The sequence below is a fragment of the Lytechinus variegatus genome, chromosome 3 (genome assembly GCF_018143015.1).
Source record: "Lytechinus variegatus isolate NC3 chromosome 3, Lvar_3.0, whole genome shotgun sequence".
NCBI classification, from domain to species: Eukaryota; Metazoa; Echinodermata; class Echinoidea; order Temnopleuroida; family Toxopneustidae; genus Lytechinus; species Lytechinus variegatus.
The window spans coordinates 70,404,519-70,423,138 of NC_054742.1; the positions used below are offsets into that span (position 1 = coordinate 70,404,519).

At 35.9% G+C, this 18,620-nt stretch overlaps 2 protein-coding genes across 2 annotated transcripts; both read right to left on the reverse strand.

Moving 5' to 3' along the window:
- Positions 1–1,621: 1,621 nt before the first annotated feature.
- On the reverse strand, positions 1,622–7,476 carry LOC121411828. The gene is made up of 3 exons (XM_041604699.1): positions 7,196–7,476; positions 4,427–4,581; positions 1,622–3,014 (listed from the first exon to the last, which is right to left on the reverse strand). Exons 1-3 carry the CDS (start codon positions 7,423–7,425, stop codon positions 2,293–2,295), a joined length of 1,107 nt encoding a protein of 368 aa, XP_041460633.1. The 5' UTR covers positions 7,426–7,476; the 3' UTR covers positions 1,622–2,292.
- Positions 7,477–8,864: 1,388 nt separating this feature from the next.
- Positions 8,865–16,932, reverse strand: LOC121411829 (inactive selenide, water dikinase-like protein). Its single transcript, XM_041604700.1, has 7 exons — positions 16,493–16,932; positions 15,282–15,385; positions 14,596–14,745; positions 13,987–14,099; positions 13,288–13,478; positions 11,687–11,899; positions 8,865–10,914 (listed from the first exon to the last, which is right to left on the reverse strand). Exons 1-7 carry the CDS (start codon positions 16,521–16,523, stop codon positions 10,745–10,747), a joined length of 972 nt encoding a protein of 323 aa, XP_041460634.1. The 5' UTR covers positions 16,524–16,932; the 3' UTR covers positions 8,865–10,744.
- Between the last annotated feature and the right edge of the window lie 1,688 nt (positions 16,933–18,620).

Sequence of the window (18,620 nt, forward strand, 5' to 3'; positions counted from 1 at the left end):
TTGTAATGTGAATTATACCAGAGTATATATTCCAATCTTACATACAGTAAGTGTAGTGGCCATAGAATGTTGTTAAATCCATTGATTCTATATGCAAAAAAATATTGAGGGGGGTTCCCCCAAACTGAAATATGTTTCGCTAAACATCACGATGACTTCCAACAATCATGATAAGAATACATGTATAACTTTATTTTATAAGACTACAATCATGGGTGTCTTAAAGTAAATTGGAATTAGTGTTGAAGTCACCATTACATTTTATACCTTAAAATGCCCATGATTGTCTTATAAAATAAAGTTATATCAGATTCTCATAAATTCATTAAGATCATAGTTTTGAATGATACATTGCTGATGTGGTTTACGGTGCACCATGTGGAGTGTTATAGAAGCAGTGGATAGAAGAAGAGAAGGAAGTGGATAGGCGAGAAAGTGGAGGTTTGAGAATAGAGTATTCTTTCTTGAGAATAGTCCTGAAAAGGACTGTCAACCAGAAGGAATGTTGAGTGAGAACAGCTTGAGTAGTAGAGCTGATGAGGAAATGCTGGCTTGCGTCGTCGGCGAGTAGAGATGATGAGTAGTAGAGGGGCTCCACATGGTGCACCGTAAACCACATCAGCAATTGTACATGCCACCATGCAAACCTTCAAACAACATCTGAATGATACATGTATAAACTTAAACAGACTAAATGAATTTTCCTGTTCAAAGTTCAAACAAAAATAGAAGAAAGAAACAACAAACAAAACAAAGATAATAATTACTCATTTACCAAGGGTAGCCACTTCAACTACGATCTTATTTTTAAGCAAGCCCTGCATTAAATAATATGTTATTATTAACCTTCTCCATTCTCAAAAAGTTGAGTGCCTGACAAGCAGGCAGAAGGTCCCGCTTTTCTTTTTTTTCCCAATTCTTTGCTATTACTCGGCCAGGGATCAGGGGCCAGTTTCTCAAACTTTCTCAACACCTGGACAAGTTAGTCATATCTTTACACTCCAACCACGGAGTTAGTTCCAATCTTACTAAACCTATTTCACAAAAGGCTTCCTTACTAGAATACCTTGATATCGATACTATCAGTAAAAAGAGCAGACAAGACGTAGCCTTGGTCACAAAAATAACGTAATTTTCAAAAGAAAAATTATGACAAAATTTCAAATATTGTGAAAAATTTGGAAATACATCTTTTGAAAATAATAGCACAGGTAAAGTAAACCATAAAGGTTTTCTTTGTACAATGAGGATAATTATACAGTCTTTTATGATTCCAAACATCATCAGAATAGTTTCACTTAAATCTTTGATACCGAAATATACAATTTGACCAATTCTATGCATGAATTAGAGACAGATTTTATCCAAATGTTAATAGGGGTCTGAAAAAGACAAATACGAGTCCAGTTATGGATGGCCTGACGTGGTAGAATCTTTATCGATTAAATTATTTTACTATTTCAAAAGGAATGGTTTTGTGGTGTGTTTTACCAACAGTTTTTATAGTTTCTTTGTATTACAGTTATCATTGAATGCATTATCTCACTTGTTTTGTGATGTAATTTCAACCTCTATGATCGATTATGTAAGATTATATTTAATTATCAAATTTCAAAGCACTTTTGCATGTCATAGTTTTCCCACGTGATGCCACTACGTCATTAAGAAAGAAGTTATGGCAGGTTTGGATGTATCCTAAATATTTAGTGAGGTTGTTGTATCCTATCTTGGCAAAGAGGGCTTCGTGAAACGGGTTAGAGGACAAGTAGCTCACTATCTCCGATTTAGTCAAGAAGTTAGACTTATGACAGTGTTGAGAAACGGGCCCAGACCCATAATCTCCTGTTCAAGAGGCAGGCACTGATCCACCATCATGAAACATGAAAAACGTAATTTCCTGATTTTTTTTTCTCACGATAGTCTTTAAATTAAAAAGAATATAATTGTTGAGTTAGATCTAGGAGACTGATCTTTAGTTGATGAATACATGTAGCCTCGTGTAGGTAAGATAAATGATTGCACACAGTATTTCCCAAATAAGTTTTGGAGGATTGTTCCTAAATTCATGAATTACCTAACAAATAAATGAAATTCTAAATGATAACATCTAATTTTGAACATAATATGCTGACTGGGTCGGTACAGCACTTAGAATCGTTTGATTCACTTCTAATTTCACATTTTAAGTTCACATTCTTTCCAAAGTCCCACTTTGTTGATTGAAATTTAATTTCATAGAAGCTATAAAATGTATTTCTTGAGCTCATTAATCAACAATGGTAAATATTACAACTAAGCAGCAATATCACCTGAGAAATATTCCATTTGTATCATGGTGATCACTTCATTCTCCTTAGAAAATGCAAAGTTCAATACAAGAGGATTATCTTCAGATTCCCAGCACTCAACAAGGACTCTGTCTCCGGGTCGTGCATCCTTCAGGAACAAGAACGAACATCGCTTTTGATCGTAAGTAACCAACTCTCGATGGAAGGCTGATAGTCGATTCTCCACAGCAGCAAAGCTACCACAGTCAACGCACATCCGACACATATCAGCTTGATTTAAGTGAGAATTAAAGTCTGTATCGCTCCAGTTGACAACAAACTCATGCTGGAATGTTTGCTCTGGTTTGAACTCTAGATCGAATGCCTTTGGCGGAAATTCTCGCAGGTTCTGTGGACAGAACTCCTTGAAAAGGTTTGCAGCTGGTGTTGGCTTTCGCTCATTCATGTCCACAGTGACCATCTGAATTGAGTAGTTTGCCAGCTCCTCGTCGGTTTCCACATCCAAGCACTGTGCTTCCCAACACACTGTACTCTTCCCCAAGTATGTCAGGCAGATTTTGAACATGAGAGCTTGCTCGAATTGAATTCTCACTTCGGCGCCCTCTTTGAAATTGACCTCAATGTTGCGGGCAAACAATGAGAGATGCTCGGAATCTGGCAATTCAGTCTGGAAGAGATGGATGCTGGCTTCAAAGTGGTCAAGCATACACCATGGATTGAATCTTCCTGTGGATAAAACATAAAAAAGAACAGTTAGCAAACCAAAAATGGTGGCTGACAATTAAGGGTAGAATGGATGCTCAATGCCCATTTCAAAAAGCTTAGGGGTGAATTTTTTCTTTGAAATGTATTTTGGCATAGAAAATCAATCTTGATATGAGTTGTATTCATATTTCATATTTATGAATTATGATTCCATAAGGCAAATAAAAAATTGTGCCAAAAAATTTTTTGAAATGTGTATGGTATGCCCATTGCCATGTTTAACTCATTGAGTGCTTCGTGCACGTTACGTATCCTACTATAACATGCCACACTCGTGCTCGCACGCCTACTATTGATTGCTTTGTGCTTGCATTGTTTCCTACCCTCGCCTGCTTCGTGCATGACTGCGCACATTCGGAATTACAATCATTGTTACGCCGTTTTGCATTGTATTGCGCATCGCATGCACGCCGTAATTAGCACTATTGTGTGCAGTGCGAACTCTGCTTTCTGACAGATCAACTTACTCACGCGGTTTAAATTCGACTTTTTCGAGTATTTCTACATTTTTTACAAGATATGGCTCCGCCTCTGAGAGGGAAGAGACCTAGGTTTTTTGATCCATACAAAACACTCCACAAAATGGAACTACTTGATACAACTCATATTTTAGCGGTAAAGATAATAACCAATCCATATAATGAGGACACCATTATAAGGGGCATGAAATTTCCTACAACTTTACTACACAATATTTTGTGGATAAACTAATCGTTAGAGAGTTACAAGCAATTGTAATCATGACTATTGAAAGGAGTGAATACGACTCGCAATCCCAAAATCAATGTGGCACAGGGGGGTTTTGTGGCTGGCACAGGGGATTAGCATCGGATTAGCACTGTGGCATTGGGTTAGTAGTGTGCGTGGCATGTTAAGAGTTAATAAGGGTGCAAAACTAAGTCGAGTAAGCAACCAAAGAGGTTTTTCATGTACCATCCAATTTTTGAGAAATGTGAAAATGCCTGTTGGTACCTACATTGCCACCTCATGTTAAGCTTTGTTTGATAAAGAAACCTGCAGAGCATTTTATCAAAATTCATGTCCACTAAGTTGTCAGATCTAACAACTTTCCTTGATTTTGATTGGTAAAGGAGCAAAGTTCGTATGTTAACAAGCAGTCAGTGCATACAGTTGGTGCAGGAAATTCCACTCCTCGCTTAAAGGGTTAAAGCTTTGAACATTCATCCCATTTTAAGGAAAGTTAACTTGTAGTACTACTTAAATGGGAAGTTCACCCTGAAGAGAAGTTTGTTGTAAAAATATGTTGAATATGTTGAAATATATCCTTGCCAGAAATATGTTTGATTTGATTTTCCTCAAAAGCCTTAAGACACCAGAGAGTACAGTCACAATGATAGTTTTCTCAATCTTACCAAATTTGTTGAATTCTCCATAGCTGATGTCACTGTTGATGAAAAACCTGGCAAGGCCATCATGTTGAGTCCTTGTTTCCTGGAATTTTGTCATGAATTTTCTCCATATAGCAGGTATGCTTGCAGCGGAAGACATCCTTCTTGGAATGATGCATCTGAGAAGGTAAAAATTCAAGAACTCCATAGGCCAATAAAAAGGAGCGATCAACAAATAAGTTCCTGAGCGACGGTCTTCCATGCATTGAACAATCATTTATTTTTTAAATAATCAAACCTGTATTACACAATCCACAACTTTATCACATGGAAATGTCACATGATTTGCAGTATTTGATAATCCTTGTATACATCTACATGTATGAATCAACCCTCAATACCCAAGCGAGAACCTTGTAAAGTGATTAAATGTTTAAAGGGATGGTCTGGCTGAAAATATTTATATCTTAATACATAGAGTAAAATTCACTGAGCAAAATGCCGAAAATTTCATCAAAATCAGATAACAAATAATAAAGTTATTGAAGTTTAATGTTTAGCAATATTTTGTCATGAATATTCATTATTTCATGCTTATGTGAATAATATGTCACCCTTATAATGAAATAAGTTGCAGCAATAAATATCTAATGCACTAAATCAGTTGTCAATCCAATTTTCCCAGTTCTTGGATGAAAAAAACCCACCTAATTTCATATAATAAAATACAAAAGAACAAGTGGGATGTGACATCATCAGCCCACCCCTAATGAATATTCATGACAACTGTTTTCACAAAATATTGCTAAACTTTTAAATTCAATATCTTTGTTATTTGTTATCCGATTTCGATGAAATTTTCGGCTTTTTGCTCAGTGAATTCTACTCTATTTATTATGCTATAAATACTTTCAGCCCAGACCATTCCTTTAAGGGCAAAGCACATTATATTCTTGTATCAGTAATTGCTGAAAGATTTAATCCAAAATGTTGTTCATATTTTTCCATTAGAGTACAATGTACATGTATGCTATGTTTTACAGATTATTTATCAAATGTTTTGAAATTTAGACCAGTATATTTTCTAACCTTAGAAATTAGTGGAGGCATATTATTTTTACCCCGAATTCCCCCCTCTCGAACGCCTCTATACATGTAATCAGGATATTTTGGAAAATGTTTTTTTTTTGCTCCTAAACAGATCATAAAAAACAATATTCTATTAAATTTCTAATGCCATTTGTGACTCTGTGACATGTTTATAATTAATTTCACCTAATATTACATATTTCTTATATTATGTTTTATTGATTCAAAATGACTTCAGGGCCCAATTTCATAAAAAGTTGCTGTGATTCCTAGTATGGCTGGAATTCATGTCAACTACCATGTCAACAGTGAAATTTCTACTTTTGACTGGCTCTTCCAATAAAAGGTGATATTCCAGCAAACGTTGCGATCTTAACAACTTTATACAAAATGGGGTCCTGAACTATTTTTAGTGATTCCCATTTCTCATCAATATCAGACATGCTTGGCCCTCCCACAAAGAAGCTAGCCTGCACATGTGTGCAAATCATATTGCTACATGTAGGTATTTTGTTCACTGTGATCTTGAAGAGTCAAGTCAAATTTATAACAAAACATTGACTGAATAGGTGTATTTTTTCAATTATCGCAATTGGCCAATACACGTCACATGACATCCAACTTTTTTGATGCACTGCACGGCAGTGCAAAAGGTGCGCAACGAAAATTGACATTGCACGCTCAAGCAAACCAGTGTGGTAGAAGTCCCAAGAGAAGTCCAACAAAACTGTACTGTAACTTTTTAAGAAATTGTTTCTGTGTTGCTATTTCATAAAAAAAATAATGCACTTGCTCTGTTGACTGTTGTGTGTAAAAGGAAATGAAGAGAAAGCTCGGTTTCTTCAGATGATGCACACTGGGAACTCGCCGCCAGCGGCTCGTGCACAGTGCGGCACCTATCTAAAGAAACCTTGCATGCTCTGCATTTCCACTAATGCACTCGGCTGCATGCATTATTTGTAGGATGGGGGTTCAGGTGTTCGGACACTATATTTTTGAAGCCTTCTTTTTTTGTCTTTGGATTACACTAAAAATATGAATTCAATGGAAGCTAGTAATCATCTTCTATTTTGTTTTCTACATTTCCTAAAATTTTGTACTACAATTGATGAAACTTCGCTTGTAAATTTTTCCAAATGCATTTTCTAACCTCGTACAATGTGTGAGTAGTCCGGACTCACGACCTGTTCGGACACACAACAACTGGGTATAGGCTACGGTATATACGTGTAGCTCTGAGCTCTCAGTCTATGAACATGTAGGCTCCCTATTGACTTTTTGCCCGACATTTTCTCTTAAAATTTTGGAAATATCTTATTGATTATGATAATCATGGACCTAACATGTGAAAATCAATGCAAATGTTTTGATGTGGAGATTAATACCATACCCAAATTAATCATCACCATGTTATATCATAACCTTGTTCATTGAATGATTAAATTGAATGAGTGACCATGTCATGACAATTGGCCACGCATTTTTCATTCATTCAATATTATGATTTCAGGTTCTATTCATTACCATCATTTCTCATAAAATTCACATCATTGTCACCATCTTTCTATTTATATCGGGACAAGTAGTTAGTGGCATAACGTTAGGCCTATAAAATTAGGGCAATATGCGATAGGCGCAGGCTAGGCCAGGCCGACATATACCGTATGTAGGCATCATGCCGTACCGTGGTCTAGATCTACTCACCTTGCCGCCTCGTCCCCGTCGCTCAATTTCGGGCTTCGGAAGCAAACACATGACGATGAACTTGAACCGGTACCGGTACTCACACGACTTGAGAAGATCGAGCTCCTTCCTCTAAATCCTCTCACTAATAGCTCTCCGTTCTCAAGTGATCGATATTCCCATGTATTTCTCTTCAAACCCAAGCGAATCAATCGAAGAGGGTGATGATAGTTCTTAATTGCTCGAAACATGATCTTCTTTACAAGATTAATTTTTGGTGTGAAATATTATTTCATAACAGATCGAAATATCAAAAGAGGGCGCTTGAGCTGAGAGCGGGGGGCGTGGAGGAGTGCAAGCGGGCACGTACAGTTGATGCTAAAAGTTTACATACACCCAGGAAATTCAAAGAAAAGTTGACACTTGCCAGACATAATAAAATTCACTGATCTTATAAAAATATTTATGACAAATTTTATAGAAAACAAATGAGTATGTCAGGCGCCCCTGATTTAAAGAATAATTTCATTTTAGGAAATTTTCCGACAAGTGCATGTGAACTAAAAAAATTTTGCTAACCTTAAAAAAATAGCAGACGTTTATTTTGAGTCGGAATAAAAACATGCACCTTTTTGTATGGGGATCGATGAGGGTCTATTTGTAATGGATTTGTCGTGTGTCATTTCAAAAAATATATATTTTCATATTTGTATTTATATGCAATGCATAAATATCTATTTGTGCTTGGAAAAGAGAAATGGAGGGGGATTTTTATCAATATAATCTAAATGCATTTTCATTGATCTTGTCTACCCCCCCCCCCCCCCGACGATGAGCTGTAATTTCTATCAGACTATGTCATCACTGAATTCATACACACATTCAAAAAAGTATCGAAGAACTTTGAACAGAAAAATGGTGCAAAAAGTCATTTTCTATTCTCACTCAGACATAGATGGTTTATGGATCCAAGAAACTTCACCTTGGTAAAAATGTACTTTTGGTGATACATTACAACATATTACATTTTCATGTTGCTTCATCTCAACTGAAACATTGTTCCTTATTTTCATGCAGGCTTTATCATTTTTCATTCCCAGAATATCATCAAAACACAACATAAAAAAATGTCTGCATGCAAGGTTATCAGCTGCAGTATACAAACATAATTTTTTTTTCAGAAATCTTTGAGGGAGCAATGATAACAAAGTCAAAGGAGTCTTAAGCTCACCTTTTCTTTTGTTCATGCACAGTATTCCAATTTCAACATTAAAAACGAAATGCTATTACTATGTAATATTCATATATCTCATTTCCCTTGCATCAAAAAAAGTCTGATCAATGATAATCTTACACATTGCTTAAAAGTTGTAACAAGTTTACAGTCTTGGAACACACATAGGGGGAATTGTCATCCTCATTCATCATTAAATAACATACTTAAAGTTGAAAAATTCCTAGAGTTAGGTATTTTCCTCCAATGTTAAAAAAAAATGTTTTGCTTCTTTAATTCTACACTATGATGCCGGGACTTGACCTATGTGAGATAAATGCCAGGGGGGGGGGGGGGCAGTCATGCAGATATCAAACTGTGGTATGATCATCAAAAAAAATTAACCAACAGTATGAACAGAATAGCACACCTAAAAGAAAATGTTACTACATAAACACACACACGATCACAAAAATGTTTTTGACAGCAATACATGAAGTCTTTATTGAACTGTAATGCCATGAATAGTGTACACTGGACATTTTTGCAATGATTTCTTGAAAAAAACAAGATACATTTATAGAAATGATGAAAGGAAAGTCGCAAGTCAAAAATGACGAGAGGGACAGATAGGGACCTCATCTACATCACAGCACCAGGCTTGGCACAAGCTCGAGAAAGATCCACCACATCACCCCTGCCGGGAAATCCATCCCGGTTGGTTTACGGATGCAGCTTCATGTAGAGCTTGGCCAAGCAAAGGTGAACTGCGATGGAGACCCAAAAGCTTTAAAATCAAGAGCATGCATGCAATTGTACTCCACTGTTTGCTCAATACGCGGACCAATTGGCATGCAGGCCAGCTTAAGGGGGTGCTATCCACTCCATTAAAAAAAAATAATTAAGAATTTTAAGACACCAACATCTTTGATGCATCCTATGCATTGAATACAACACTATGCATTCAACTCAAACAAGTTCCACAGCTGCTTTATAACAGCATCAAGATCATACAAAACAAGAACTGTAAAATTAAGAAACCATTATATCATTGTCCATAGGAATGTTCTGCCAAATGACGAAGATGTTATGTTGACCCCCAATACTCAGACATCAAATGGCAATAAAAAACTCACTACATGCGATGAATTTATGTACAATTGAGTAGATGAGTGATTTGGCTTAATATGCACGATATACTACAATGAATATCAATAATCAAATTTCATGGTTTCATTGCTGCTTTTTTTTTTCATTCAAACCATGATTTCATTATCTCAGAAAAAATAACTTGGGTTTGCTAGGCTTTGACTGGAACACAATACTTTCAAAGGTCTTGATCAATCAGGATCTTCTGAAGATCCATCAGTTCTAACTACATTAATCTTATAAACAATTATATTGAAGTAGAAGTTTCAATGCGAACTGTGGATATAGGAGTGACAAGCCAATATTTTTCATTTAAATGAAATTCATTAGGACATAACTTGCAGTTGATGTGTAATAAAGGCGTTTGGGATTTTATACATAATAAAAGATGATTTATAGGAAATTCTAAAAATGTTCTTCCTCAATTCATTGACTAACCTCATGAGAATATTTCAGAATTTTAAAAATTCATCTTGTAGGAAATTTGATCATTCTTATCAGTTCCCGAAATTGGTTGAAAAATAAACAGACATCAATCAACAATTACTGGGTAGGATGCATTGACTTTGTGGAAGCTTTAAATCTGTATTCAGCTCTTTACTACTTAACTTTACACATAACATTACCTGAACTTGGAGAGCCATAAAGGATACCCTTATTATTCTCAAATGATTACCAGCAATCTGGCTATATTTCCTATGACTTGAACTAATAAATAATGGGAAACTGTACATTTTTTGTCGTCGCTGTAATTCTAAAATAGCGTCATTCTACAACTGCATGTCAACTTTATCCAAAGAAACTTATAAGTGACAAGAATCCTGTTTGGCTTTCCAAATTCAAGTTATCACGGATAATTTTACACATACCTTTTATAAGCATGCCTAATCATATGTAATGATAATGCCTTGTATGAACATAGGGATGCAAACTTGAGCTTAACTGTAGTTCTTTTAGTAAATGGGTGTCCATTGATTTGAAATGTTTTGTATCTTTCCTTATTATATGGCACAAGACCGTCCAAGAGTTGTGTTTATTCCCCCTGTGGAATCTGCCTGTGAAGCCTCAGAAGATCCTGAGATGAAAGAAAGCACCTGCAAAGCAGCAACTCACTGTTCATTGATGTTTGTTATCAGTGTTCAAAGCACAAAAGAATGCGGCATGTCATCCTGCAGATTCTTCTGTGTCAACAAGTCCTCTGGATTGTTTTAGCTCAACTTGGTAGTAACGGCGATAACGCGAGGCTTCTCGATGATCTGTGCAGTGCGTTGACCCCTGTCTACGATGCCAATAATCCAAGCTTGATGTCCAGTGGTCTTTTCCATTTCACGGCAAAATGAAGCAGCCTGCTCACGGGGGAAAGCGATCAGCAATCCACCTGAAGTTGCACCCAAAAAAAAAAGATCAATAAGATTAAGAGCAACCTGGAGACGGGGCTGTGCTAACACTGTACAAATTAAGTGATGATAAACTGTATCTTAATAATTAAGTGATAACTAATTATTCTGTTATAAAATTTGGTTAAAAGGTAGAACTTTAGATGCTTGGATTTTTGCACCCTTCATTCATTTCCCCCCAACATTCAGGATTCAATGAAACAAAAAAACATACGATTTAGAAAGGGATGGACTCCACTCAAAGAGATTAACAGATAACTTATTGGGATAATCTAAGACACCGTTCTCACTACCCTCCTAAAACTAGTTTAGTGGAAACAAGATTAACGTGTAATGAGAACGGTCAAAGCACTCTTGGAAGCGATCTTCCAAACTGGTTTAGAAAACTACCTTGCGATGTAGTTTTCAGATCGGTTTGCCTCGCTAAACTTGTTTTAGCGTGAGGACACAACCGTTCTTCGGAAGCAATCTTTACACATTTTGAGCGTGCTTATCCACTCGAAAGGTGTAGAATGCCTATGCTGCGGTTTTGAATTTTCGAGCGAAACGTGTCACCCCACTGAGAGCATTTCCATAACAAGATCACTTTACATGAAGTGATTTTGAAAACCACTTTCGTGTGATCAAATGGGAACGCTAGCAAAGCGATCTTCCAGACTGGTTTCCTAAACCGGTTTCCAGGAACCTAGTTTTAGAAAGCGTAATGAGAATGGTGCCTATCTAATCCAACCAAATGATTGGAATCGGACCTACCAGATGTTTCAGCAGAGTAGCCCTGAAGCAGCTTGAACTGGTTTCCGCAAGTTTTGGCAACATTCTGCATATTGGCGATGACCGGAAGGTTGTGGATGACAAAGCGTACCTCATTCTTCTGTTGCTCTACCAAGTTTTTGGCATGGCCCAGGATACCAAAACCAGTCACATCGGTTGATCCATGGGTATTGTATTTCTTCATCAGGTTCGCAGCTAAGTACAGGGAATAACAAATGCACAAGAAATGAATACATCAGCTAACATTTCTTACATATACAGTGAAACCTCTCCATAGTGACCACCAAAGGGAAACACAAAATATGGCCTTTACAGACAGGTGGCTGCTATAGACAGGTTCTTATATACACAATCTTTCTTCATGGGAATCAGTTTTAGTGGTCACTATAGGCAGGTGGCAACTATCAGGGGTGTGAGCAAGAACAAATTAAAATAGCTGAAATTACAAAAGCTCCTATACTTTTGTACAGACAAAAAACAAAGAATGCTGAAATAAGCTGACAATTAAGAACAAATATAGCTGAAATCAGCTAAATAGCTGAACTCTCACACCCCTGAACTATAGACAGGTGGCCACTAACACAGGTTTGACTGTAAAGGGGAATGAAACCTCTGGAACAAGTGGGCTTGTATGCAAACAGAAAAATCAAAGAACACGATCAAACAATGTTGAGAAAGTTATGAGCATATGAATGTTGCAATCACTAATGCTATATAGAGATCCTCCCATTGGCAATGCGACAAAGATTAGTGATGTCACATATGAATAACTTTCCCTTTGATGGACTATAAAATGCTCTTCAAAATGTCTCCTTTTGCTCTTTCCTATGGTGATAAAAACTCTTCATCCATAATGTATTCTTTGAAAATCTATGCTACATGCCCTCATTACATAAAGAAATCATAATCTATAAATAGATGTGATATAAGAGGCTGATTAAGTGAAATATATACATAAGTATTGGGAACATTGTTCACATATGACATCATACATCTGTCGCATTGCTAATTGGAGGATCTACATTACAATACTGATCTTAACTCAAATGCTCATAACTTCTTATTAGAAATTCGATTTTTTTTCTTCAAATTTTCGCTGATCTGTTTCTTTGATTTTTTTGTTTTTGTACAAGCTATCTTGTCCCAAAGTTTTCATTTTCCTTTAATGATACTTATTAAGTACAGGATATTCTCAAAACCATGTAACTTCACAATACAAACTTAAAACTGGCTTCTAAATATTGTAATCCATTAAAAGCTTATTGTGATACTTCATTTCCAAGTCATCATAGTATATAATAAATGTAGACATATGACTTAAATGCAGACTTATATCAGAGGCATAGTTGCTTTTACAGGCTTGGGAGAGCCCTATGCCTGCAACGACAGCACCCTTTAAAGAGCCCAGCTAATATTTATGCTATAATATACCTCATAAAACAATGGGAGGATTATCGCCGAGTGGGTACTGAAACAATATTAAAGTATTAGAGATCATGAATTAAAGTAAATTTTAAAACAGAATGAAGAACAGTTTCCGTCATCTCTCAATGTCCCCTTTCTCTCCATGACATCATTCTTACCAGTTCTGTTGAGTAGTGCCATGTTGTACATGGCCTCTTGGTACGCCCTCTCTACCTCCTCTGGTGTTACTACTGACTGAATTTTCTTCCATTTCTCAGGTTCATCTAACCACTGATGGGCATTGACAGCTATCTGGGTACCTAACGGCTTTGTCAGCACCAGGACATCACCAACTACTGCATTGTTGGGGCTGATAAAGAGAAGAAATGAAATATCAAAGATAAGAACTGGGCACAGTGTTGTAGATACAATATCTACTCCTCTTTGTTGAAGATGAAAATCCATATTTTATTGTTCAAAATAGACATGAAATGAAAATATGTTGCATAGTGTTAATATTATAAAAAAAAACTTCCCAAACAGCTAATTTCTAATGAAATATCCTTTGAAAAATGTATTTTCAAAACTTGTTTAAAAGAGCATGAAAAAATCTGCCTTGGGTTGTGAAAAAAGAAGTTGTTTTGTGAGCCATGAAATAGGAAGAAAAGAAAGATACAAAAATACAATGAATTCCAATGAATTAATTGATACATGATAATCGCCACCAATATGGAAGAAATATTATGAAACCCAACACTCCAAAGAAGTGTGGTTTAAAATTCTAGTTTAGACTAAGGTTAAACCCCTGGCAACTGGCAAGGGCCCTTCTGTTCTTCATTGATCAAAAATGGAAGAAAATCAGTTTTTCTTTTAATTACCTCACAATTTCCATTGGTTGACACACACTTGTAGCCACACCACCAACTAAACACCATTTGTTGATTACTGTCTGTCCACCAGTCACAGTTGCTTCAGCTTCTGCGGCCTTGTCCTGAGAAGAGCAGCAAAATATTAGAAAATATTTCAGCCTTGTGTCACAAACAAGTAGGTTACATGATTTACATCAAATTTTTATGCGACGATATGTGCCTTGGCCCTTTCTGTAACCAAAGGCCAGTGAAATCTTGTAGGAGCCATTCTGCTTCAAAATTGTGGTTGAGAATTAAAGACTAGATTTCAGATTATTCTCTCGAATACCAAAACTGGAATAAGCTTTAAAGCTAAGTGAGTATCAATCTTAAGATCACATTCACTGTATACCAGCCAGATATGTGATTACATAATACACATAAATGCCAAATGTAATGATCACACACTTGGTTCTAATAGTATCAAATAAAATGTTCAGAAAAGTGCTTCATAATTATGAGCCAAATGATTCTGGCCAGCTGAGGATTTCATGATTTCACGGTAAGTTTTATACAAATATACCAATATAGGGTAATAATTAACCCAAAATTTCAATACTGTATTTGCATTAACATTACCTTGAAACCTCTCATGATGAGGGGCATAATGGCATCTCTTTCCTGATCAGTGAATGCCTTGGGTACTCCTAGCAACATCAGCATGTTGTCACATTCTGTCACGCCCATGGCATACAAATCACTCAACACATTGGCACAGGCAATTTTACCCTGTTTAGAGGTAGGAAAAAATACACAGGAAATATCACAAGTGAACAAGCAATAAATAATAAATACATTGATTAGTACATTTAAACTATTATACAGGGAATAATTTTCCTGGTATCACATCGCAATTTGCTCCACATTTTTTGAAAGACCGCTATGCATAAAGTCTTTTGTATAGCATATTTTTACATAGGACTGAAGGCTGTACATTACTTAATTGAGAGCGTTTCTCCTATGACCAAAAATGCTTTTCAAATTTGTAAAGAATAATTATTCCCTGTTATTTTATTTATTTATTATTGTTATTTTTTAATTTAGGTAAAGATATTATATTTTGAAGAAACATGCTGCTCACATACTGTACCGGTACTAATTGGGCATTATTCAACATCTTGTGTGGTTTTTTTTTTGCTTAAAACTAAAAAAAAAAAATGACAGGCCTTTTCATCATGAAATACTCTCCCCAAACAATAAGCCTCCCCCTTAAATTTAAAAGTTTTTTCTTATTAATCTTAAGTAGCAATTTACTGGAAACATACTTGCATGTAGGGGTCATCAACAAGGGGAAAGAAGAAATCTGTTGTTTGTACGAGGCACAGACCATCATGACGGAGGGGGGTCACACTGCAGTCCATACCAATTCCTGCAGTCACAATAAAAATAAATGTTGGAATGAAAACAATGAATGAACTTATCCAGCAAGCAGATTCCTCATGCTTAAATGGTCTAATCAAGTTTGGCAATTTCAACAGTATACATTTGGTAACAGATAAATAAAAATGAATTTAACCCTTAGCAAGTTAACCTCCCCTCCCATTCACAAATTTTGCAACTATGCTGTCACGCAAAATTTTGTAACTACGTCACTAACAGTTGTTGACTTTCATTTTGAAGTCTTGCGAATCCATTGAGACCGATTTTGCATATGTCATTATCTACAGTTACGACACTATGTACGCCAACCCCAAAATTGCTAAAAATCTAACTTGTTTAAACTAGATCTTATTAATACAATGATACAAAAAATCATTAATGTTTGATTACTTTTACTTTTGCTGGTTTAAATGGATTATTTCATATTGTTTACAATTGCAAAAGGTTGTTTTTATAGTCTACTAGTCTTTTTGAGCCAAAACGTTAAAAAAACGTTTAAGAAAAATTCATTGTGACTTCATTGATGATGTTTTGTAAGTGAAATAAACTTGAACATTGTCAATAAATTCAGTTTTTTTTTCTTTCTTCTTCTCTTCCTTATTATCTTTTTTTCTTCTTCTTTTATTTCAATGAAAAACAAGTTAAAAACACAAAATGCAGAAGCCAGGAATGAATAAGAAAACAATATCAAATTGAAGGATTAGGATATTAATTCTGGTTTAGTATCTAATGGGAAATGCTTTTGAAGATCAACTATCTTGAATTTTTTTTTTTTGGGGGGGGGCTAGCCTCCTAATTTTAGCCTAAATTGCCCCCCACCCCACACACAATTTCCTTCTTTAAATTTCTGACGTTAATTATTTCAGTTCCACTTCCAGAGACATCTTACACTCACAGAAAATTATTTATTGTATTCCCAACAAGCAACTTTTCTTGAATGATGTCACAGTCATTCAATAAAGTGAAGTTGTGAATGAGTGAGCAGGAATATTTTGACTTTGAGTGACACATTTGTGACACTCATGAAAGTTTGACCTGTCATTTAATTCTGGCATGCCCATTTCCTTTTTTATTGTTTTTTTTTTTTGCTACTCACCGAAATTAGGGATACCGAACTGCACTTGCATGTATTGTGCTTTATCTCCTTGTTCCTGTTCCCCTTCATTCGGATTGAGTCCCTTCAGGAGGTTGAGCAGAGCCTCCCGAGGGACCTTGGCCCCTCATCCTTTCAACTCAGTGTAGCGCGTCAAACGAAAATCTTTGTGCAATTCGTGAGCTTCTGGGTCGAAGCGACGAACAACCTGCTGTTGTTGTTGGACAACAACTGGTTCTGTCACTTCAAATTGCGGCTGTTGTTGCACAACGATGGCCTGGTGATGCTCGGGGTGATGCTGTTGCTGCCCCACGTCTGGTGGCAATCCTGCCATCTTGAAATGTCTTGTTTTATGATAGATTTCTCTCACAAATCTTTGCCAGCACAGCAGTCGTCCACAATTTTCAAGTCCCTGGCAAGAAGATTCTACCACGAGCTGACCGCGTGGTAAATGCGTACCCAGAATGCACTAGATTTTCAGGCTCGCCCAAGTAAAGTGTTAAATTATTATCGCTTCTTTGTAATATTGATAAATTTCAAGACAAATATCCTAGTAATCTCAAGGTTAACGGGTATTTATACAATTTCGAATCATAATTTCACAGGAATTCACCTTTTCATGCTGAAAACATTTGCCGATAGGTGTGTGGATGAGCGTTTCAGGCTAATAATTATTGAGAAGTTAGGTAGTCAATTATCTTTATACACTTCTTTAGGCGGTACCGTTGTTCATCGCATGGGATTGGTTGAATGTGAGATAGCATGTGGCGCGAAAATTGAGGACTTAATCAAATACCGGCATCCATGCAGAAATTATGCCTTTTTATGAAAATTATTATTTCCATGATAAAGAAAAAAGGGTGTTGAGTGGACTTTTGTTAATTATATAAATTAAGTGCACGTTAACTGGATTATAGGGGAGGTTACCTGACAAAAACTTTATTATAAACATAGCAGAAAAACAATGAAAAATATTGTCGTGTAGGTTTTAAAAAAATCCATCAGAGAATTAAAAAGTTATTAGTCATTCATTCATTCGTTTATTTCTATTTTCAACAATTACAGTTTCTTCTGTACATGTTGACATATATAAATAACAAAACATATTTCAAATATTCCTGTACAGAAAATTATATTCAAGATTATTACAATGATCAGGTTGGAAATGGAGTAGGCTGCTAAAAAGCGGAACTTGTAGAGTGCAGCCTCCTAATAAATATTCTTGCAGTTGTTTAGCATATAAAAAAATAATTAAAATTAGAAATTTAATTATTGGATTTGTGACGTCATATGCAAGTATCATTTCTACATAGCGAATGGTAAACAATACATTAATGAAATGTCATTTTCTCAGAAAATTGAAAATGTTTTGACTACCTTTTATAAACCAACTTCATTTCACACCAGATCATGAAAAGGAAACAAAAATAAGTCCTAGGAACCATGAAATTCAATCATTTTATATTACATGATATATTGGACAGCTGCTCGTTTATGACGTCACAACTCCAAAATTACAAATTCCAATACTTTATCAATCTTGAACGAATTTTCCTCAAAACTTCACCAAGCGGCCCTCACTTTATTGTTATTTTTTCGGCTAAAAGTTTTACAACAAACTTTTCTTCAGGGCGGTGAACTTCCCTTTAACGAGGGAGGCGGCATTGTCCAATGCAATGAAAACTATAGTAAACAAACTTATTGCAGGGGCCCCCCGAAAGAAATCGATATAAGTCACCATCCCATAGGCGTCGCAATGTCGTGCACAGCAAAAACTGTGGTGTTAACGGTGTACATCGGAGGACCATGCACCAGATATTTTACTTGAATTGATGGAGTTGTTTTACACCTATAGGTGTTATTACAACACATTTTGTTGTTACATTTACACTCTCTAGTGTTATGTTTAATCTCTAGGGTGTAATTTTAACACCTCAGGGTTGTCCGCTATCACCAATTAGTGTCAGTTTTAACACCGCAGTTTAGTGTGGCTTTGAAATGATTCTTACTACACTGTAAAAAGAAATTACATGTAGTTGAAATTACTCAATAAAATTGTTTCAACAAATTACCTTAATTGTTTCAAGTATTTATGAGTTTGGCAGTTTTACTTAAAATTTACTTGTTTTCT

Bases quoted from the DNA above. Each gene is read 5' to 3' on its own strand.
- LOC121411828 (XM_041604699.1), bottom strand. From the start codon at position 7,425: ATGTTTCGAGCAATTAAGAACTATCATCACCCTCTTCGATTGATTCGC. The intron at 4,582-7,195 runs GTGAGTAGATCT...TTACCTTCTCAG, and splicing joins GACGGGGACGAGGCGGCAAG to ATGCATCATTCCAAGAAGGA. The intron at 3,015-4,426 runs GTAAGATTGAGA...TTTTATCCACAG, and splicing joins TGGAGAATTCAACAAATTTG to GAAGATTCAATCCATGGTGT.
- LOC121411829 (XM_041604700.1), bottom strand. From the start codon at position 16,523: ATGCAAGTGCAGTTCGGTATCCCTAATTTCG. The intron at 13,479-13,986 runs GTAATTAAAAGA...TCTCTTTATCAG, and splicing joins CAACCAATGGAAATTGTGAG to CCCCAACAATGCAGTAGTTG. The intron at 10,915-11,686 runs GTAGGTCCGATT...GTGCAACTTCAG, and splicing joins CTACTCTGCTGAAACATCTG to GTGGATTGCTGATCGCTTTC.